Source organism: Camelus dromedarius, chromosome X (assembly GCF_036321535.1).
Source record: "Camelus dromedarius isolate mCamDro1 chromosome X, mCamDro1.pat, whole genome shotgun sequence".
Taxonomy (NCBI): Eukaryota; Metazoa; Chordata; class Mammalia; order Artiodactyla; family Camelidae; genus Camelus; species Camelus dromedarius.
This window is the reverse complement of record NC_087472.1, coordinates 65,721,717-65,739,225: the sequence shown is the minus strand read 5'-3', so window position 1 is coordinate 65,739,225 and position 17,509 is coordinate 65,721,717. Positions and strand designations below refer to the sequence as shown.

The 17,509-nt window shown below is 40.2% G+C and overlaps 1 protein-coding gene across 2 annotated transcripts in view; it reads right to left on the bottom strand.

The window, feature by feature from the left end:
* Nucleotides 1-5,253: 5,253 nt before the first annotated feature.
* ZC4H2 (zinc finger C4H2-type containing) overlaps nt 5,254-17,509 on the bottom strand; it is a 31,644-nt gene continuing 19,388 nt past the window's right edge. Inside the window, exons 2-5 of one of the 2 annotated variants that reach the window (XM_011000970.2) lie at nt 10,689-10,860; nt 8,926-9,098; nt 7,869-8,031; nt 5,254-6,741 (exon numbers count right to left, since the gene is read on the bottom strand). In XM_011000970.2, coding sequence (XP_010999272.2) covers nt 6,628-6,741; nt 7,869-8,031; nt 8,926-9,098; nt 10,689-10,860 — 622 coding nt within the window. In that variant the 3' untranslated portion in view covers nt 5,254-6,627. The remainder of the gene's footprint in view (nt 6,742-7,868; nt 8,032-8,925; nt 9,099-10,688; nt 10,861-17,509) is intronic. The other variant, XM_031446553.2, reaches the window with a different exon arrangement.

Genomic DNA, 17,509 nt, shown 5'->3' with positions numbered 1-17,509 from the left:
TATGACTGAAAAACTGTACTCTACACTAGAATTTGACACAACATTGTAAAATAACTATTACTCAATAAAAATGTAAAAAAAAAAAAAAAAGAAACTCAAAATGGATCAAAGACTTAAACATAAGACAAGATACAATAAACTTCCTAGGAGAAAACATAGGCAAAACATTATTTCACATACATCTCAAAAATGTTCTCCTAGGGTAGTCTACCCAAGCAATAGAAATAGAGCAAGAATAAACAAATGGGACCTAATGAAACTTACAAGCTTCTGCACAGCAAAGGAAACTAAAAGTAAAACAATACTACAAACTACGGAATGGGAGAAAATGTTTGCAAACGATGAAACCGATGAAGGCTTGAACTCCAGAATATATAAGCATCTTATATGACCTAATGAGAAGAAAACAAACAACCCAATGCAAAAATGGGCAGAAGACCTAAACAAGTAATTCTCCAAGGAAGACATATGAATGATCAGTAGGCATAAGAAAAAATGTTCAATATCACTAATTATGAGAGAAATGAAAATCAAAACTATGATGAGTTATCACCTCACACCAGTCAGAATGGCCATCATTCAAAAATCCACAAATGACAAATGTTGGAGAGGCTGTGGAGAAAAGGGAACCTTCCTACACTGCCGGTGGAAATGCAGTTTGGTACAGCCACTGTGAAAAACAATATGGAGATTCCTCAAAAGACTAGGAATAGACTTATCACATGACCCAGGATACCTGCTCCTGGTCATATATCCAGAAGGAACCCTACTTCAAAAAGACACCTGTACCTCAGTGTTCATAGCACCACTATTTACAATAGCCAAGACATGTAAACAGCCTAAATGTCCATCAACAGATGACTGGATAAAGAAGCTGTTGTATATTTATACAATGGAATACTATTCAGCTATAAAAACCGACAACATAACACCATTTGCAGCAACACGGATTTCCCCGGAGAATGTCATTCTAAGTGAAGTAAACCAGAAAGAGAAAGAAAAATACCATATGAGATCACTCATATGTGGAATCTCAAAAGACAAAACATAAATACAAATCAGAAACAGACTCATAGACATAGAATACAAACTTGTGGTTGCCAAGGTGGTGGGGGTTGGGAAGGGACAGACTGGGAGTTCAAAATTTGTAGATACTAACAGGCAAATGTGGAATAGATAAACAAGATTATACTGTATAGCACAGGGAAGTATGTACAAGATCTTGTGGTAGCTCACAGAGAAAAATAATGTGACAGTGAATATATGTATGTTCATGTATAAATGAAAAATGGTGCTCTACACAGGAATTTGATATAACACTGTAAAATGATTATAACTCAATAAAAAAATGTTTAAAAAAATATGACCACCTACCTGCTGTTGAGGCATCCTTTCTGGCTTTCTGGATGGAACCCAGATGCCTACTGGTTGGCAGTGAGTTACTTGGTCAGGATGTTGAAGAATGTCTGGAGTTGGGGCTGGCAGTAGGATCTAGAGATCAACAGCAATGTCTCAGGCCCTTGTAGTTGTCAGGGTTATAGGATTTCAAGCTCAGAAGTCTAGAACTAAGGTGATGTATGGTGGAGAAAGGCTCAGACATAACTGCTGCTGCATTGGGTGTGCACAGCAATGTGGGGAAAGAATCTGTAACAGGTGCACCCATCATCAGCAGGGGGCCGCACCTACTCAGATGGCAGAGTGAGTGGGTCAGGGTCAGAGCTCAAACTGTCAAGAACCCCTGAGAATGCTATCACATGGATTAGAAACAATAGACAGTTTGCCCTTAGCACTACCAGAATGAAAGAAGGCACAACTGGGCCCAAAAGTGTAATAGCGTTACCAACCATCCCAGTTTGCCAAGGACTGCAGGATTTATCAGGGTGTAGGACTTTCAGTTTTAAAACCAGAACAGTCCGCTCTCTCTCTCTTCCTCTCTCCATTATCACCTGTGTTCTGCCAATTCCAAAAGGGGGTCAGTGAAAACTATGTTGATTATACAGGAGGTCAAATTATATAGTGGTAATGCTAGGGAACAAACTATGGCTTTTAGGCAGAGAAGTAACATTACCAGATAGATGTTTTATCACCCAACATTTTATTATAAAGAAATTTATATCTACAGCAAATTTTACAGTTACCACCCATATGCCCCCACCTAGATCCTACAATTAGCATTTTACTGGGCTTATTTTATCACATGCCTATCCTTCTATCCATCCACCAATCCACCTAAGTTTTTATGCACTTCAAAATAAATAAATTGCAGACATCAGTACACTCTTCTAAGCATTTTTGTTGTTTAGTGGAGTCAGACAGATCCAAATTTGAAGGCACTTGACTTCTACCAGCTTTAATTTCCTCATCTCTAAGTTGGTGGCACTGTAAGGAAGACTTGATTTGTTTACTTTATCAAACACTCAATGTTTTTATGTGCAACTCATAAGTATTCTCTCATTTAATCCTAATAACAATTCAATGAGGTTAATTCTATTATTACCCCCATTGTACACATGAGGTTTAAAGACGTTAATGAGCTCACTGAAGATCACACAGTCAGCAAATGGCATTGCTGAGAGTTGAATCCAGATTCTCTGACTTTGGTATCCATGCTCTTAGCCACTACACTATGCTGTCTCCCATATATGATAAAGCGTGTGAAAATACTTAGCACAGTGCCCACTAAATTATAGACATCCAGTGAATGGTGATCCACACCTTCTTTGTTTTTAAAATTTTCACTGCAACTCCACACAGTAGGCATTATCTCTAGTTTACAGGTGAGGAAAGTGGAGGTTGGAGAAGTTTGATAACTTGCTCAAGAATACACTGCTAATAAGTAAAAGATTTAGGATTTGAACCCAGGAACAACTGGACCCTGGGTCAGTGTCATTTCCCTGTCCTGTGAAGTACAGAAACCACTAAAAGTGTACATGTGCTTAGACCACGTTTGGGGAATTCTTGTTTAGGGATGGTCTTCCCTCCCCAGCCACAGCAGAAAAGAATGTGGTGAAAAGAGGGGCTTCTGCCTAGTACCTAGGAGGGGTCTGTGTCTTTTATAACCATGAAACAGACTCAATGGCAGGTGGCAGTAGAACCTCAGAGTCTCGTCAATCTCCAGGAAAGGAACCATGACTCTCAGCCATCAGCTTTCTCTCTATGGGAAGCCCTACATGGGGGCAATCCCCTCCCTATTGTACCCCTACTCTTCTTCCCGCTGCTCCCTCCCTTCTCCTTCCTTCTTCTCTTCCTTTTTCCTCCTTCTCCTCCTTATCATCATCTTTGGCCTCTCAAGAAGTCAGTCATCATTTTCTTCCTCATAGCTATCATTGACTGAATGCTTCTCAAGTGCTGTTTTAGGCACTTTACATATATTATTAGTTCATCAAATGTTCACAACAATGCTGCAAGGAGAGGACTACTACTATTCCTACCTCACATATGAGAAATTGGAGGCCTGGAGAGGTTAAGTAACTAATCTAAGGGATCAAAGGGTGCCTGGCCCTGAGTTAACAGCCTTCCCAGAGTTAACCTTGGGAGATATTGATCACTGCAAACATGCTGATAATTGCTATGGGAAAGTTGAGGGCATAATAGTAACAAGGAACTGGACTTTAAGAGCAAAATTGCTAAAATTGTCTGGACTTCCCCTGTGGGGTGAGCACCTATCCTCAATGTAAAAGCGACCTCTGACACAAAACATGTATACAATTCATCCTCACTATGTCAAACATGTAAAGAGGGCCCCAGATTGGGTTATTCCCAGATTGGAAGACCTGAGTTCTAGTTGTGGCTTTGCTCTTAATCTGCTAAGTGACATTGGGCAAGTCAGTTCCCCCTCTGGGTCTCTGTAAAATGTAATACTACGTGCTCTACTAACTACTACTACTAAGTTTTGGGGGGTTGTTTGTTTTACAGCAGTAGAACTTGAAAACACTAGATAGCAGCACTTTATCCAGTAGCTGGTAGGTATAGGTGCTCAACATGTGATTGTTCTCCTCCCATTCAGAAGTGTTCCCTGAGAAATAGCTGACCTGGTTAGTAGTGCTACTACTGAATTGACAGATATGATCTCCAGTGTGCCAAGGATGCAGAACAGTGACCACTCCTCCTATACTTTACAGGGACTTGCTGAGGCCTCTATAGGTTAAGGTATACTCCAAGTCACACAGCTGAGTGTCCTCCCTTTGCCCAGAGTGAGTCTAGGCCACTTCAAAAGCAGACTTGTAGCTGAACAAAATCTGGAGTGATAGAGGAATGTCAGCTAAGACAAACAGTATTTTTTTTGGTCATCCAACCTACCTAATGCCAGAAGCACAAGGGGAAGAAGGAAATTAACACTTACTGAGTTCTTCTGATATGCTGGCATTGCTCACAACAGCCTCAGAAGTAGGCACTATTATTTTCCCCATTTTCTAAATGAGGACACTGAAGCATAGAGAAGTTTCTTTCAACTGTTGGGTTTCTGGAAAACACTAGGACAGTTTAATATACAGAATATTAATTGGGGCATCCTTGGGATCAACACTTGTATAAGAGAATAGAAGAGAAGAGAAGAGAAGAGAAGAGAAGAGAAGAGAATAGAAGAGAAGAGAAGAGAAGAAGGCAGGATTGGACAGAGGGACTGCTGAACTGCAACTCAGTCTTAATGGAAACTACAGTCCACCTATGGGGAGCTCTGAAGCTGGAATGGCTCTTCCAGACTTATTCCCTATTATATTCCTATAGGGAACCAGGCCTTTACATTCCTGCATCAGTCACTGGATTCCTGGTCCCTGGTTTCTAGTTCAGAGTTATTTTAACTACTCCTATCATCCATCCATCCCAAAAGGGAGAAAAGCTTAAAAAATTATCATGGAGAAAAAATACAGAAAACAAACAGACTTGAGAACCAGACAAATTGAGTTCAAATCCTGAAACTTCTCTTACTAGCTGTTTGTTTAACACTGTACAAGTTATTTAACTTCTCTTAGGTTCAGTTTACATTTTTGGAAAATGGCAATAAGAATACTGAGCTTGAAAGGTTGTTTTGAAAATCAAATACAATCATTTATATAAAGCATCTTATATAGAGACCTGACAGAGTAGGTACTGAATAAATGGAAATTATAATTATAGGGTAAATTATTGTGCAATGGTGTGCCTGGTTTTCTCATTTGTAGGGTGGAGAGTATAAGAAAGAAGAAGAGCTACCCAGAAAAGGAAAGGACATTTCATCTTTTCTATTACCTGGCACTAGTAGGCACTCAGTCAGCATTTACTCCAACCAACAAATGTTTATTTAAAAGAATTTGTAGAGACATAATGCTCTTACTTTCAAAGAGCAGAGGAACCTTTTATATACTATGAACACACAGACTCTCGGGCAACTTAAAACTACAGTTAAGAAATGAAGGAAAAATATCCCCCCTCCCCAGCCTGGGACTGATATCTGGGGCTAAAAGTTTTTCAGTCAGTTAGTCCCCATCCCCATCCCTTAAGTTTGAAAATGACTTAACTAGAGATCTGGCTTTGGTGGAAGCACTAGCTGTAGGGTTTGGGGAGCCTGGTGCCTTTTCTTTTGAGAGGGAAAGTCACCTCCACAATCCACAGGAAAGGGGTTGGCCAAAAGCTGACCTGAGCTGAGGCTGCCTTAGAGAAGAGGGAAGACCCAAGAGATGGAGGGATGACTGTAGTAGAAGTTCCACATACCTACCTGTGTAAAGTGATTGGCATTCATTTGAATCTCAATCCACTACTCTGATCTCCAAGATATACCATTTGACTAAGTGCCAGAGTAATGGTTTTGAATAAAAGGCAACACAAATGTCAGCCTGGGGCCTCTCCAGCCTAAGTCAGCCCCTATAGTAGAGTCCTCAGACCAATGACAGGCAATGAGTTAAGCAGGACTTATAGAGTGGGTCTGGCCACCTGATTTCACTGTGGGGAACTTCTACTACTGATTTATAAAAAGTAGGGTTATGGGGGAAAAGTCCACAGATTTCAGGATCCCCAGACACAACCTGGTACCTGAGAACTTCAACATATCTGGGAGACTGCAAGGGTGTGGGGTGGTGAATTCAATAATCATAGCCAGGCCTCCCAAATGAATATGAAAAAGAGAGCTTGTCCAAGGTACCTCTGGGTCTTGAGGATGAGATGAAGGTAGGGGTGGGGGAGGTATATGTACAAGCCTATAGGAAAGTCCAGCAAGAAGACTATTGTCCCTTCAGAGCCTAAGGCAAAAGTACAGGGAGGGGGCACCCTGGAGCCTTCACCTGAAAGAGGATATGGGCATCCCCAGCCCTCAGAACGTAAGCCCCAGGCCTCAGGCATAAGAGACAGAGAATCACATCTGGACCTTCCACCGCCCCTCCCTTAGCTACAAACAAGGGCAGGGGTTGAAATGTAGGTGACAGAGATGGGATCTCCAGATACACTGACATTAGAACCTGAACTACATCTCTTCCTAAACCAGAAACCCCAAGAGCAGAAAGAAATAAGAGCAAAGTGAGAGAATGGTTGTGCTTCCATCACATTAAATAGGAGACTTCATAGAGGTGGGGAAAGGGTGTTTCACATCAAGACATCAATCGCTCTGGCCAAGGGAAAGGGATATGAGCAGCATAGCTCTATGTGTTCTCCCTCTCTTCATTCATCCTGCTTCCGTTTCGGCTTTTTGGGGTTCCGGGACCGACTCTTGGCTTTGCACAGAGGGCATATAGGTGCATTCCGGTGAATTTGCTGATGACATGACAAGCAGGCCTGGTGGGGGACACAGGACAAAGAAAGTTAGTGTTTAGATTCTTCTGGGCCATGGTTCATCCTTCTGATCCCCAGGGACTCAAAAACCAATTGTGATTTCTCCAAAAGAAGGAGCAGTAATCAGTGACTGAGACCGAAGCAGCGAGATCAGTGCCGGATGTAAGGGATGTAAAGGATATAAGGGAGTGAGAGTCAAAGAGGGATATTGAGGAAAAATACCCAAAACTTGGAAATAAGGCAAAATGAGAATTAAAGGTCCATTAAGCATGACACTGGAGCATGGTCTAACAGGCCCACTCAAGGATTATTTAATTCTCTAGGACAGATATCAGTAAACTTGTTATATAAAGGTCAAGATAGTAAATATTTTAGAATCTCTTTTCAGGTCATATGATTTTAATTGCAACTACTCAACTCTAACTGCTTTAGATGAAGAAGCCACAGACAATATATAAACAAACAAACATGTGTGTGGGTCAATAAAACTTTGTTTACAAAAACAGGGAGTGGGTACCCAGACTTGGTATATGGGCTCTGGTTTGCCGACCCTTGCTCTAGGAGAATGTCTCTTTGTTTTGCTATTTACTATTGATCAGGACCCAGATCCTATGACTTATATTGATAAGGTGAAAGTGGTTTTTGCCTAGTAAAGATGCAAATTATTTCTGTTCCAAAGAAAGATAAAGATTACAGTTTTATTGTCTTATAGGACATTAACCAGTTTTGGATTTAACTTTGCAGTCATTTCAGCATTCCTTTCCTTTCCTGACTATATGATCGTTTGTTCCTCTAATGCTCTTGGAACCAGCTTTGTAATCATGCTGGATCCCTCATTAATGACACATGCTTACTATATATTTGCATGAGCCATGTTTCTAACTTTTTGAGAATTATACTTTAGTAGAGCTTGGCAATATTCCTGCATTCTAACCCCTCTGGGAATATGAGGCAACAAGACCAGCGGGTCTACTACGGCACATATACATAATACCCCTTCCTCTGTGTCCCAAGCAAAGCCTATTGTAGGAAGACCCCAAATACATTAGGCCAGAGCCCCAGACCCAAAATTCCCCAGGGCTGCTTGAGGATACCTTTCTTCCTCCACAGCCCATACTCAGTTCACTCACCTTCATAGGTGGGGGCTGCTGCCTGAAAGTGGCTGTCTGCCGCGTGTCCTGCTTCCTAGCCACTTGGAGTTGTTGGGCGGCAGCGGCTGCAGCGGCCAAGGATTCAGGGATGGGGGGCTCCTGAGGCTCTGTCTGCCACTCTGCTTTCTGCTTCTCAAAGTAACTTGAGATGAGAGACATTAGCTGGATCATTCTGAAAGCAAGGAGAACCTCGCCCCTCTTAAAAACTCCATGCTACAGAACCAAGAGGTTTCAGCTATGGCTCACTGTAGAAAGTTCCTGCACCCTCTCCAGCACAAAGTTCTTCTCCCTAGGTACCAGGCTCACTGTCTTCTGGGAAGTATAGTCCTCCTGGTCCTTAACTCTGACAGACCCAGAAAATCAAGAAATCCCAGGGCTAGCAAAGTCCTCAAAGAGCATTTGCCTATCCTCCATTCCATTTTTCTTTGCAGTATTCCTATTAAGTGCTCTCAGGCCTCTACTGACATACTTCTAGGAATAAGAAGCTCACCACTTCCACAGGCAGCCTGATCTACCTTAAGGAAGTATGTATGCTTCCTTCTACTGAACTGAACTCTGTATCTCCATAAGGTGAGCCTAGTTCTTAACTCTGGGTCTTAAGATAAAGTTCCAGACTAGCCCCTGGAGAGCATGAAAGCTCACCCTTCTGTGTTTTCAAAGGTTTCTGAACATCTCTTCTAGACCTTGACTTGGGAAGTGACCTTTTAACAGTCATAGATACACACACATACAAAAAGAGTCATAGACATACTCTTGTATTGTCAAAACTGCACGAAGAATTTTAAAAGCCATCTAGCAATTCTAGTCTAATCATCCTTCTTTCAGTGCAACAGCCCAGCACAGAGACTTACCCAAGGACCATGTAATGAGTCAGCCACTGACAGGCCTGGGGCTAGGACTGGATACCCTGACTTTCAGAACAAACTTTATGTGTATATATACAACTGTGTGTGTGTGTGAGTGTGTGTGTGTGTGTGTGTGTGTGTGTGTGTGTGTGTGTGGTGTATGCTGCAGGGACAGGAGGCAGGCAGCTTACTCCAAGGAGAGCTTCTCCTCCTCTTCACATAGGTCAGGGAGCCTCTGCAGGCCCAGAGTCATGCGCAGAGCATCCACATGTTCCTTCAGCGGCTTATACTCATCATGTAGCCGCCGGGTAGACTCTAGCAGCTTGTTTAGGTCATTCTCAGACTGTTTGATGGTGTTTTCCATCTGGAACACAGAGTGAAGTAGGCACAGAAAAAAGACCCCAAGATTCTTAGCAAGGTTCTATAGCTGAGTGGATAATAGCACAAACTCCAGAGCCAGACCAATCTATGTTCAAGTCGTCAATCTACCTCATATTCTATGTGACTCTTGTCAAGCCTCAGTTTCTTCATCTGTATAACAGGGATAATAATAGTACCTACTTCATAAAATCTTGGTGAAGATTCAATGATTGAATTCATATAAACTCTCAGTACAAGGGCTAACACAGAGTAAAGGCTTGATGAATGGTGGTTATTATTCAAATATAGCATCTTAGAGCTGGAATTCCCCTTAGAGCTCATGTAGTGCACCCCACTACCATTTTACAGATCAGAGAATTGAGACTGAGACAGAAAAAGGAACTTCCTCAGAGAAATTCTTCTTAAGGGCAAAATCTAAAGAGTCATGGCATCTGCCTCCCAGACCAGTGACCTTTCTCCTAGATCAGTCATTCCCAAAATATGCCCACTGGATCAGCAGCATCAGCAAGCATCAACTGGGAACTCATCAAGAATGCAAATTCTCAGGTATCACTCCAGATATAAGGAATCAGAAACTCTGGGATGGATTCCAACAATCTGTGTTTTAACAGGCTCTCTGGGTAACTCTGATGCCTGTTCAAGTTTGAGATCCACTGGCCTAGATTTTCAGCCCCTCTGTGACTAAAATATTGTTTATTTCATTGGCTCTCTATCCTTGGTTAGCTGGCAGCAGAACTGCCAACTCCTCATGAGATCCTGATTTTCTGTGATCTTGTGACATATAAAATCCTAAGTAACTCCTGTCCAAATTGCATTCATATTTCATTGAAGATTCTAGGCCTGGCAATATCAGAAAATAAATATTGCCACAGAAATGAATTACCCAAGAAAAGTAACTTAGCTCCTTCAAAAGTAATTTTTTAAAAATATTTCTCATTATCATAGGCGCTAAGGGTTTGAAAGGGCCCTATGGGTCAGCCTCTCCAACCTTCCTCCCTCCCTCCCTGGTGAAAGAATCACCAATACTGTACCCAAGACAGATGATCATTTGGACTCTGAAATAACTCTAGTAAGCAGGGAATGTATCACTTTGGCAGGCAGTTCATTCCCCACTTCCCAAGTCTCCAAAAGAGAGACTCTAATGAGGGAGCCTCATTTTGGTAGACTGGCAAAGATGATTTGTTTGGCCTAGTTGGAAGCTTTGGAGTCATTTAAGGTAGACCCCAGAGGCATCTGCCTGCTCTGATTTCCCCCAAAGCTAGCTCTCAACTCCCAGACTCCTAGAATGAAAGCACATTAGAGCTGAATGAGACCTCAGAGGTGACTGAATCCCTCTCAAGGTACAGAGAGAAAAACTGAGATCCAGAGAGAAGGAACTTGTCTAGTGATATGCAGTCAATCAGTGACAGAGGTGGGGCTGGATCTCAGAACTCCTGGGTTCTTCTACTTCACCACAGTCTAATGACTACTCCCTCAAGTTGGCCACACCACATCTCATGGAAAGGCTATAGTACTCACTACTGCCTATTCCTCAAAGGGCCCAGAAACAGGATTCAGGCAGCCAGCCACATACCACATTGATGTCAGCATGGATCAGTCGGAGTTCTTCCACATGGGCCATCTTCTCCTGTAGCAGGAGGTCCATCTCTTGCTTGTATTCCTTCAAGTGCCTCTCTTCTGATTCAAGGGCCTCAAACTCTGCCTTCAAACGGGTCTTAATCTTCTCCATCTGCAGGGTCTTGTTCCTGCAATTCCCAAAAAGCAAGAAACAGACCAGCAGGAGAAGGAAGGAAAAGGGGAATGGAGTACAGAGATAGGCCCTGAGCCAGGGCTATCTTTTTAAGCCATCTTTCTAAGCTTCCCTCTCTTCAGATAGAGCCAACCTGAAGCCATCACCCTAAGGTAGCAGATACTTTCTTCTAAGATAAAAGCTCAGTGAGTCTCAAATGAGGATATTTTGTTTCTTTATGGAGCCTTTGCAAACATGGAACCAGTTTTAGCTGTTAGATTGATTCAATGAAGTGTACTACTGGCATTTAGTGGACATGGGCTGAAGATGCTAAACTGCCTCTCTCTCAATGCACAGGGAAGTTCTACACCACAAATAACTCCCACCCAAGATGCCAAACATGACCTCTTGAGAAACCCTAGAGCAGCACTATCCAATAAATTTTCTACAATGAATGGAAATTTTCTGTATTTATGCTTTCTAATACAGTAGCCACCAGGCATGTGTAGCTACTGTACATGTGAAATATGGCTAGTGCAACTGAGGAACTGAACTTTGAATTGTATTTAATTTTAATTATTCAATTAAAATTTAGTCTAAAGAGCCACATGTGAATAATGGCTCTCATATTGGACAGCACAGATCTATAGGGTACCCTTATCAGTTCCAGAAGGGAAAGGGGAAGGGAAGAACTGCAGCTCATTTCTTTTCTCAGAAAAATAAAACCTGTTTCTGGTGGTTAAATTCCAGTTACATACCCTCTGGCTCAGTTATCCCATGTTTCAGAATTTATTCTAAGGAAATAAGTCGAGGAAGCAAACAGTTAGTACACAGGGTTGTGCTTTCTGGGCCACAGGCAAAATTGGAATATTTGGCAGCCATTAAAAGGAATCATTATGAAGACTTGTGGCATGGAAAATGTTGAAGATATGCTACTTAATGTAAAGATATATACACTAAGATCGCAATTTCAAAATACACCTGCATGTGACTAAACAAAAGGAATTGGCAAGAGTACAATTTCAAGGATCTTTAAGACCATTTGAAGACTGCCCAAGTGAAAGAGCCACAAAACTTTGGAAGGAGGCCCCTCTAGGTCACACTGTTGTCCTCCTACCCACTCACTCTCTACTTCCTGGTTTTCAGGTTCTGTATTGCCATTATCCATTACTCAGATTTGGCATCCCCTTTATTGTGCCTCAGTAGCTGGCTTTCTCCTTTGCCCCATCCCATCCCAGTGGATACTCTTGTCCCACACCCTAGACTCTGGCCTCTGACCTCAGCCTGCTTCTGTCTTTAGTCTTTGTGTCCTATCTTCAACAGTAGCCTATGGCTCCTGCCTCAAGAGGTGACCCTCAATGGCACAGTACCACAGAAAAAATTGTGTTAGGTGCGTAGGATGATAGGATAAAATTTTCTTTCAATATTTAAAACTTTCTTTTCAAGTTATACCGCTGTTTACCTTAGAAAAGGTTAAAAGGATGGGTGTTATTATCCCATTTGTAAAGAAGGAAATTGAGGTTCAGGATGGTAACTTGCCCAACACCAGAGAGCTAGTAAATGGGATGTTGGGATTTGAACCCAGGGCTCTCTGATATCACTTACTATTCCACACTGCGTGAGTGGGGTTATCCAGGCTAAAGGGCATAAGCATATTGAGGGTTCTTGGTATACCTGTTCAATTATCTTGCAGAGGGATGGTAATGATTTGTACTGGTCAGTTATTAACTATTTAGAGCTCTTCCTATCTAAGCTTCTATTGTCCTCCTGTAGATTACATACAGAGCAATCTAACCTTCACTTATCCCTACCCCAATTTACAGATGTGAAAACTGATATTCAGAGTGATACAGTGTCTCACCCTAATTCATACAGCCAGTTTGTGGCAGTGCTGGGCCTAGAACTCATTTCTGCAGGTGAAGCCATATTGTGAAAGGAACATGTGCTTTAGGTTCAGACCTGGGTGTAAATCCTGGTTCTGCCCCTGACTAGCTATTTGCCCTTGGACAATAATAATAACAACTATACTTATAGAGCACTGATTATATGACAATTATAGAGGGTTTAAATATACATTTATTCAACAAATACTTATGGAACATTTATCATGTGCCAGGCACTGCACTACGTGCTAGTGATAGAACAGAGAACAGGATAGTCTGTGGACAGGAAGCTTCATCTAATGAGGAAAATAGACTCTGAACATATGTGAAACTAAGTAATAAGCAGTAGGGATGAGATGTAGAATGCAATGGAAAGACACACCAAAGGGATCTAACATAGTCTAAAGGACACTGTAGCCAAGGGGGCTGTCAGTGAAAGCTTCTCTGAAAATGTGAGGATATGACATCTAAGCTAAGATCTGGATAATGGGTAGGAGATAGCTGGTGAGTACAGGCAGACACAGAGGAAAACAGTCTTGGCAGAGAGAATAGTGTTAGCAAGGGCCCTGAAACAGAAAAGAATATGGCACATTAGAGGAACTGAAAAAAGGTCAGTGCTCTAGAGCATCTACTGCAAAAGACGGGAGGGGTGTCTGAGATGAAACATAGTACATCTTTCCCTGCTTGGATGAATGTCTCTCATCTAATCCCCCTCTCCCTCCATACCTAATTCTGCTTATAGGACATGTCATGTTGTGTTCTATTACAGGTAAGAGACACTGCAATTCCAGATTTTAAAAAAGTAAACCAAGGCTTTTCACCTCAAAGGGTCACAGTCAAGTGTTGCTTGGAACTGGAAAATTAAAGGCAGAAAGCCTCCCTCAAAACAGTGTGGTATTTTCTCTCCCTGGGGAGGAGGGCTGTCACCAGCAAAATGGCAACTTTATCCTTTGAGTATGAGGCCCAGGGAAGCCACAATCCAAGGTGTTTTGGAGCCTTTTTCTACTGTCCATTGTGGCAAGAAATAGCAAGGACTAGAGACCCTGACTAAGGGGCAGAAGGGCCAAGGCTCCTGGTTAGGAACAGGAAGCAAGAGTTATGAAAATGAGGTTCAGAAATAGCCTCTATTTACTGCTGTTTTTAAAGTCAGTTTCTCAAGGGGTGGGGAGCCTGGCCCATGCTTTAGTGGAGGGACAGCAGTGTCACTGCAGGCTTTGATGGTACTACTGTTACCTCTCAGCAGTGGTATACCAAGGGAAGGGCAGTGAAAACAGTCCACCCTGGGTGCAGACAATAAAGGGGTGCATTGTGTGTAGAGAATTAAAAAATAATAATAGAACCAACTAAAGTTGGGCTGCTCTTTATTATCACCATGCACTGACAGTTCTAAATAATGTCCAATGAAGGACAACTGGACTGATTCCAGTTTTTGGCAATTATGAATAAAGCTGCTATGAATATCCATCTACAAATTTTAGTATGACCATAAGTTTTCATTTCTCTAGGAGAAATGACCAAGGCAATTGCTGGACTGTATGGTAACTGCATGCTTAGTTTTTCAACAAACTGCCAAATTCTTTTCCAGAGTAGCTATGCTATTTCACGTGCTCGCCAACAATGTATGAGTGATCCAGTTCCTCTATCTAGCCAGCCATTTTACTTGAACTGTTATAATAGGTATGTGGTGATACCTCAAAGTGAATGCACTTTACTAAAGTCCCCTTGCCATTCCTAGTTTTCTAGGGGATTTTATCATAAATATGTGCTGAATTTTGTCAAGTGCTTTATCTGTATTAATTGACGTTATCATGTGATTTTTCTTCTTTGGTCTTTTAATATAAGTAACATTGATTTTTGAATAACAAATTGGCCTTGCATCTCTTGGTCATAGTGTCAATTATTTTTATAAATTGCTGAATTCTATTTGCTTATATTTTGATAAAGATGTTTACATCTGTATTCAAGAGGGATATTAGTTTGTAGTTTTCTTGTACTGTCTTTTCCTGGAATTGGTATCAGGATATTAAGGGCTTCATAAAATGAACAGAGATGTGTTCTTTCCAATTCTACTTTCTGGAGAGGTTGTTTAGAATTGGGGTTAATTCTTTTTAACCATGTGGTAGAATTCTCTAGGACATGGAGATTCTAGTTTGGGGAGTTGTTAAGTTAAAATTTTAATTTTCTAAATAGTTACAGGGTTATTTGAATTATCTATTTCATATTGGGAGTGTTGTGGTACTTAAGTGTTTTTTGAGAATTGGTCCATTTCACGTAACTGGTTTCATTTACATGAGTAGAGCTGTTCATAGTGTTCCCTTGCTGTCCTTTTGAAGTCTGTGGGGTCCATAGTGATAGGCTGTTTCATTCCTGATTTCAATAATTTGTGGTTTCTCTCTTTTCTTTGTTAGGGTTGCTAGAGGTTTTTAAATTTTATATATTTTTCAAATAATCAGCCTTTTAATTGATTTCTATTTTTTCTGTTTTTAATTTCATTGATTTCTGTTCTTATCTGTATTATTTCCTATTTTCTGCTTGCCTTGGGTTTATTTTGCTCTTCTAGTTTCTTGAGGTGGGAGTTTAGATTATTAATTAGGGGATTTCTTCTGTTCTAATGTAAGCATTTGGTGCTATAAGTTTCCCTCTCACCACTGCTTTTGCAGCATCCCACACATTTTTATATGTTTTATTTTCATTTTTGCTCAGTTCAATGTATTTTTAATTCCCTTGAGACTTCATCTTTGAAACATGCTTTATTTTATAAATATGTTATTTATTGGTTTATTGCTCAAATATTTACAGATTTTTCCTGTTTTTTTTTCCTGATTTCTACTCTGACTTTATTAATGTCAGAGAACACACTGTATATTTCCACAAATTTTTAAAGTGAAGAATTTTTTTTTTGTATTCCAGGATATGGTCTATCTATGTTTCTGTATGTTTCATGGTCACTTGAAAAGCATATATATCCTGTTGTTGGGTGGAGTGTTCCATAAATATTAATTATATCCTGTCATTGATGGTGTTGTGGAGTTCTGTACCCTCGATGATTTTCTATCTAGTTCTATCAAATGATAGAGGTATGTTAAAGACTCCAACTATAATTGTGGATTTGTCTATTTCTTTCTTCAGTTCCATCAGATTTGCTTCATGTATTTTACAGTTTTGTTGTTTGGTGTATACCCATTTAGGATTACTATGTCTTTTTGGTGGATTGACACTTTTGTCATCTAATGTACCTCTCTGTATCTAGTAATTTTATTTGCTCTGAAGTCTACTTTATCTGATGTTAATATATCTATTCCTGCTTTTCTTTGATTAATGTTTCCATGGTATACTTTCTTCCAGTCTTTCAACATACCTATATCTTTATATTTGAAGTGAGATTCTTGTAGACAGTGTATAGATGGGTCATGTTTTTTAATCATCTTGGCTAATCAGTACTTGGATTGCAGTATTTAGGCCACTTATACCTAGTGTATTTATTGATAAGTTAGGGCTTCAGTATATCACTTTATTTTTGTTTACGATTTGATCTCTTATTTGATTCTCTTTCCTTTTTGCTGCCTTCTTATGGTTAATTGAACATTTTTTATAATTATATATTATCTACACTATTTTTAAGTGTATCTCTTTCTATAGTTTTTTTAGTGGTTGCTTTAGGTATTATACTTCATAATTTATCATAGTCTTCTGTGTCATCATTTGAATAGGGTGAGTGAAAAGTAGAAACATTACCTCCCTTTATGCTCCCTTTACCCTCTACCATTTATAACATAACTATCTGAAAGATTGCTTCTATATACAAGTTATGTATGTAGAGGCCCATGTTAGACAGCACTATATCATCATTTCCATCATCAGAAATGATTTAAAAAACTAAACAGGAAAAGTAAAATGAACTGTATTTTAATCATATTTTTACTCTTTCTGTTGGTTTTTCTTCCTCCCTGATATTCCATGTTTTCTTCCTTTCAGAGAGACTCTTTTAGCTATTATTATTTTAGGATAGATCTGCTGGTGACAAATTCTCTCAGTTTTCCTTCATCTAAGAATGCCTTAATTTCTTCCAGAACTGTGATAAAATAAATGTATGTTATTTAAGCTACCCAATCTGTGATATTTTGTTGTGGAAGATGAAGTAGATTAATACCAATTTTGGGACCATGACATGGGGTAATACCTTAATAATAATCTAAAAATTTAGAAGTGGCTTTGAAACTGGGTGATGGGTAGAGGCTGGAAGAGTTTTGAGGTACATGCTAGAAAAAGCTTATCATTGCATTGAAGGGACTGTTGGTAGAAATATGGACATTAAAGTTACTTCTGATGAGGACTAAAAGAGAAAAAAGGAACATGCCATTAGAAACTGGTGAAAAGGTGATCCTTGCTATAAAGTTGGAAAGAATTTGGCTGAATTTTGTTCTAGTGTTTTGTGGAAGGTAGAACCTATGAGCAAGGAAATTAGATATTTAGCTGAAGAGATTTTTAAGCAAAGTGTTGAATGTAGAGCCTAGCTTCTCCTTACTCCTTATATTAAAATGCAAGAGAAAGCTAAATCAAAAGAATCATTAAGCAAAAGGGACCAGAACTAGAAGATTTGGAAAATTCTCATTCTATCCCTTTTGCAAAAAAAAACGATAAAGCATGTTCTCGAGAGAACACTAAAAGTGTGGCTAGAAAATCACTCCCTGAGATTACTTGTGGTTTTAATTAGGTATCTCAGCACAAGTCAGGGATAGAGATGAGGTTATACAAGCACAGACACTGTCAGGATGGACCAAA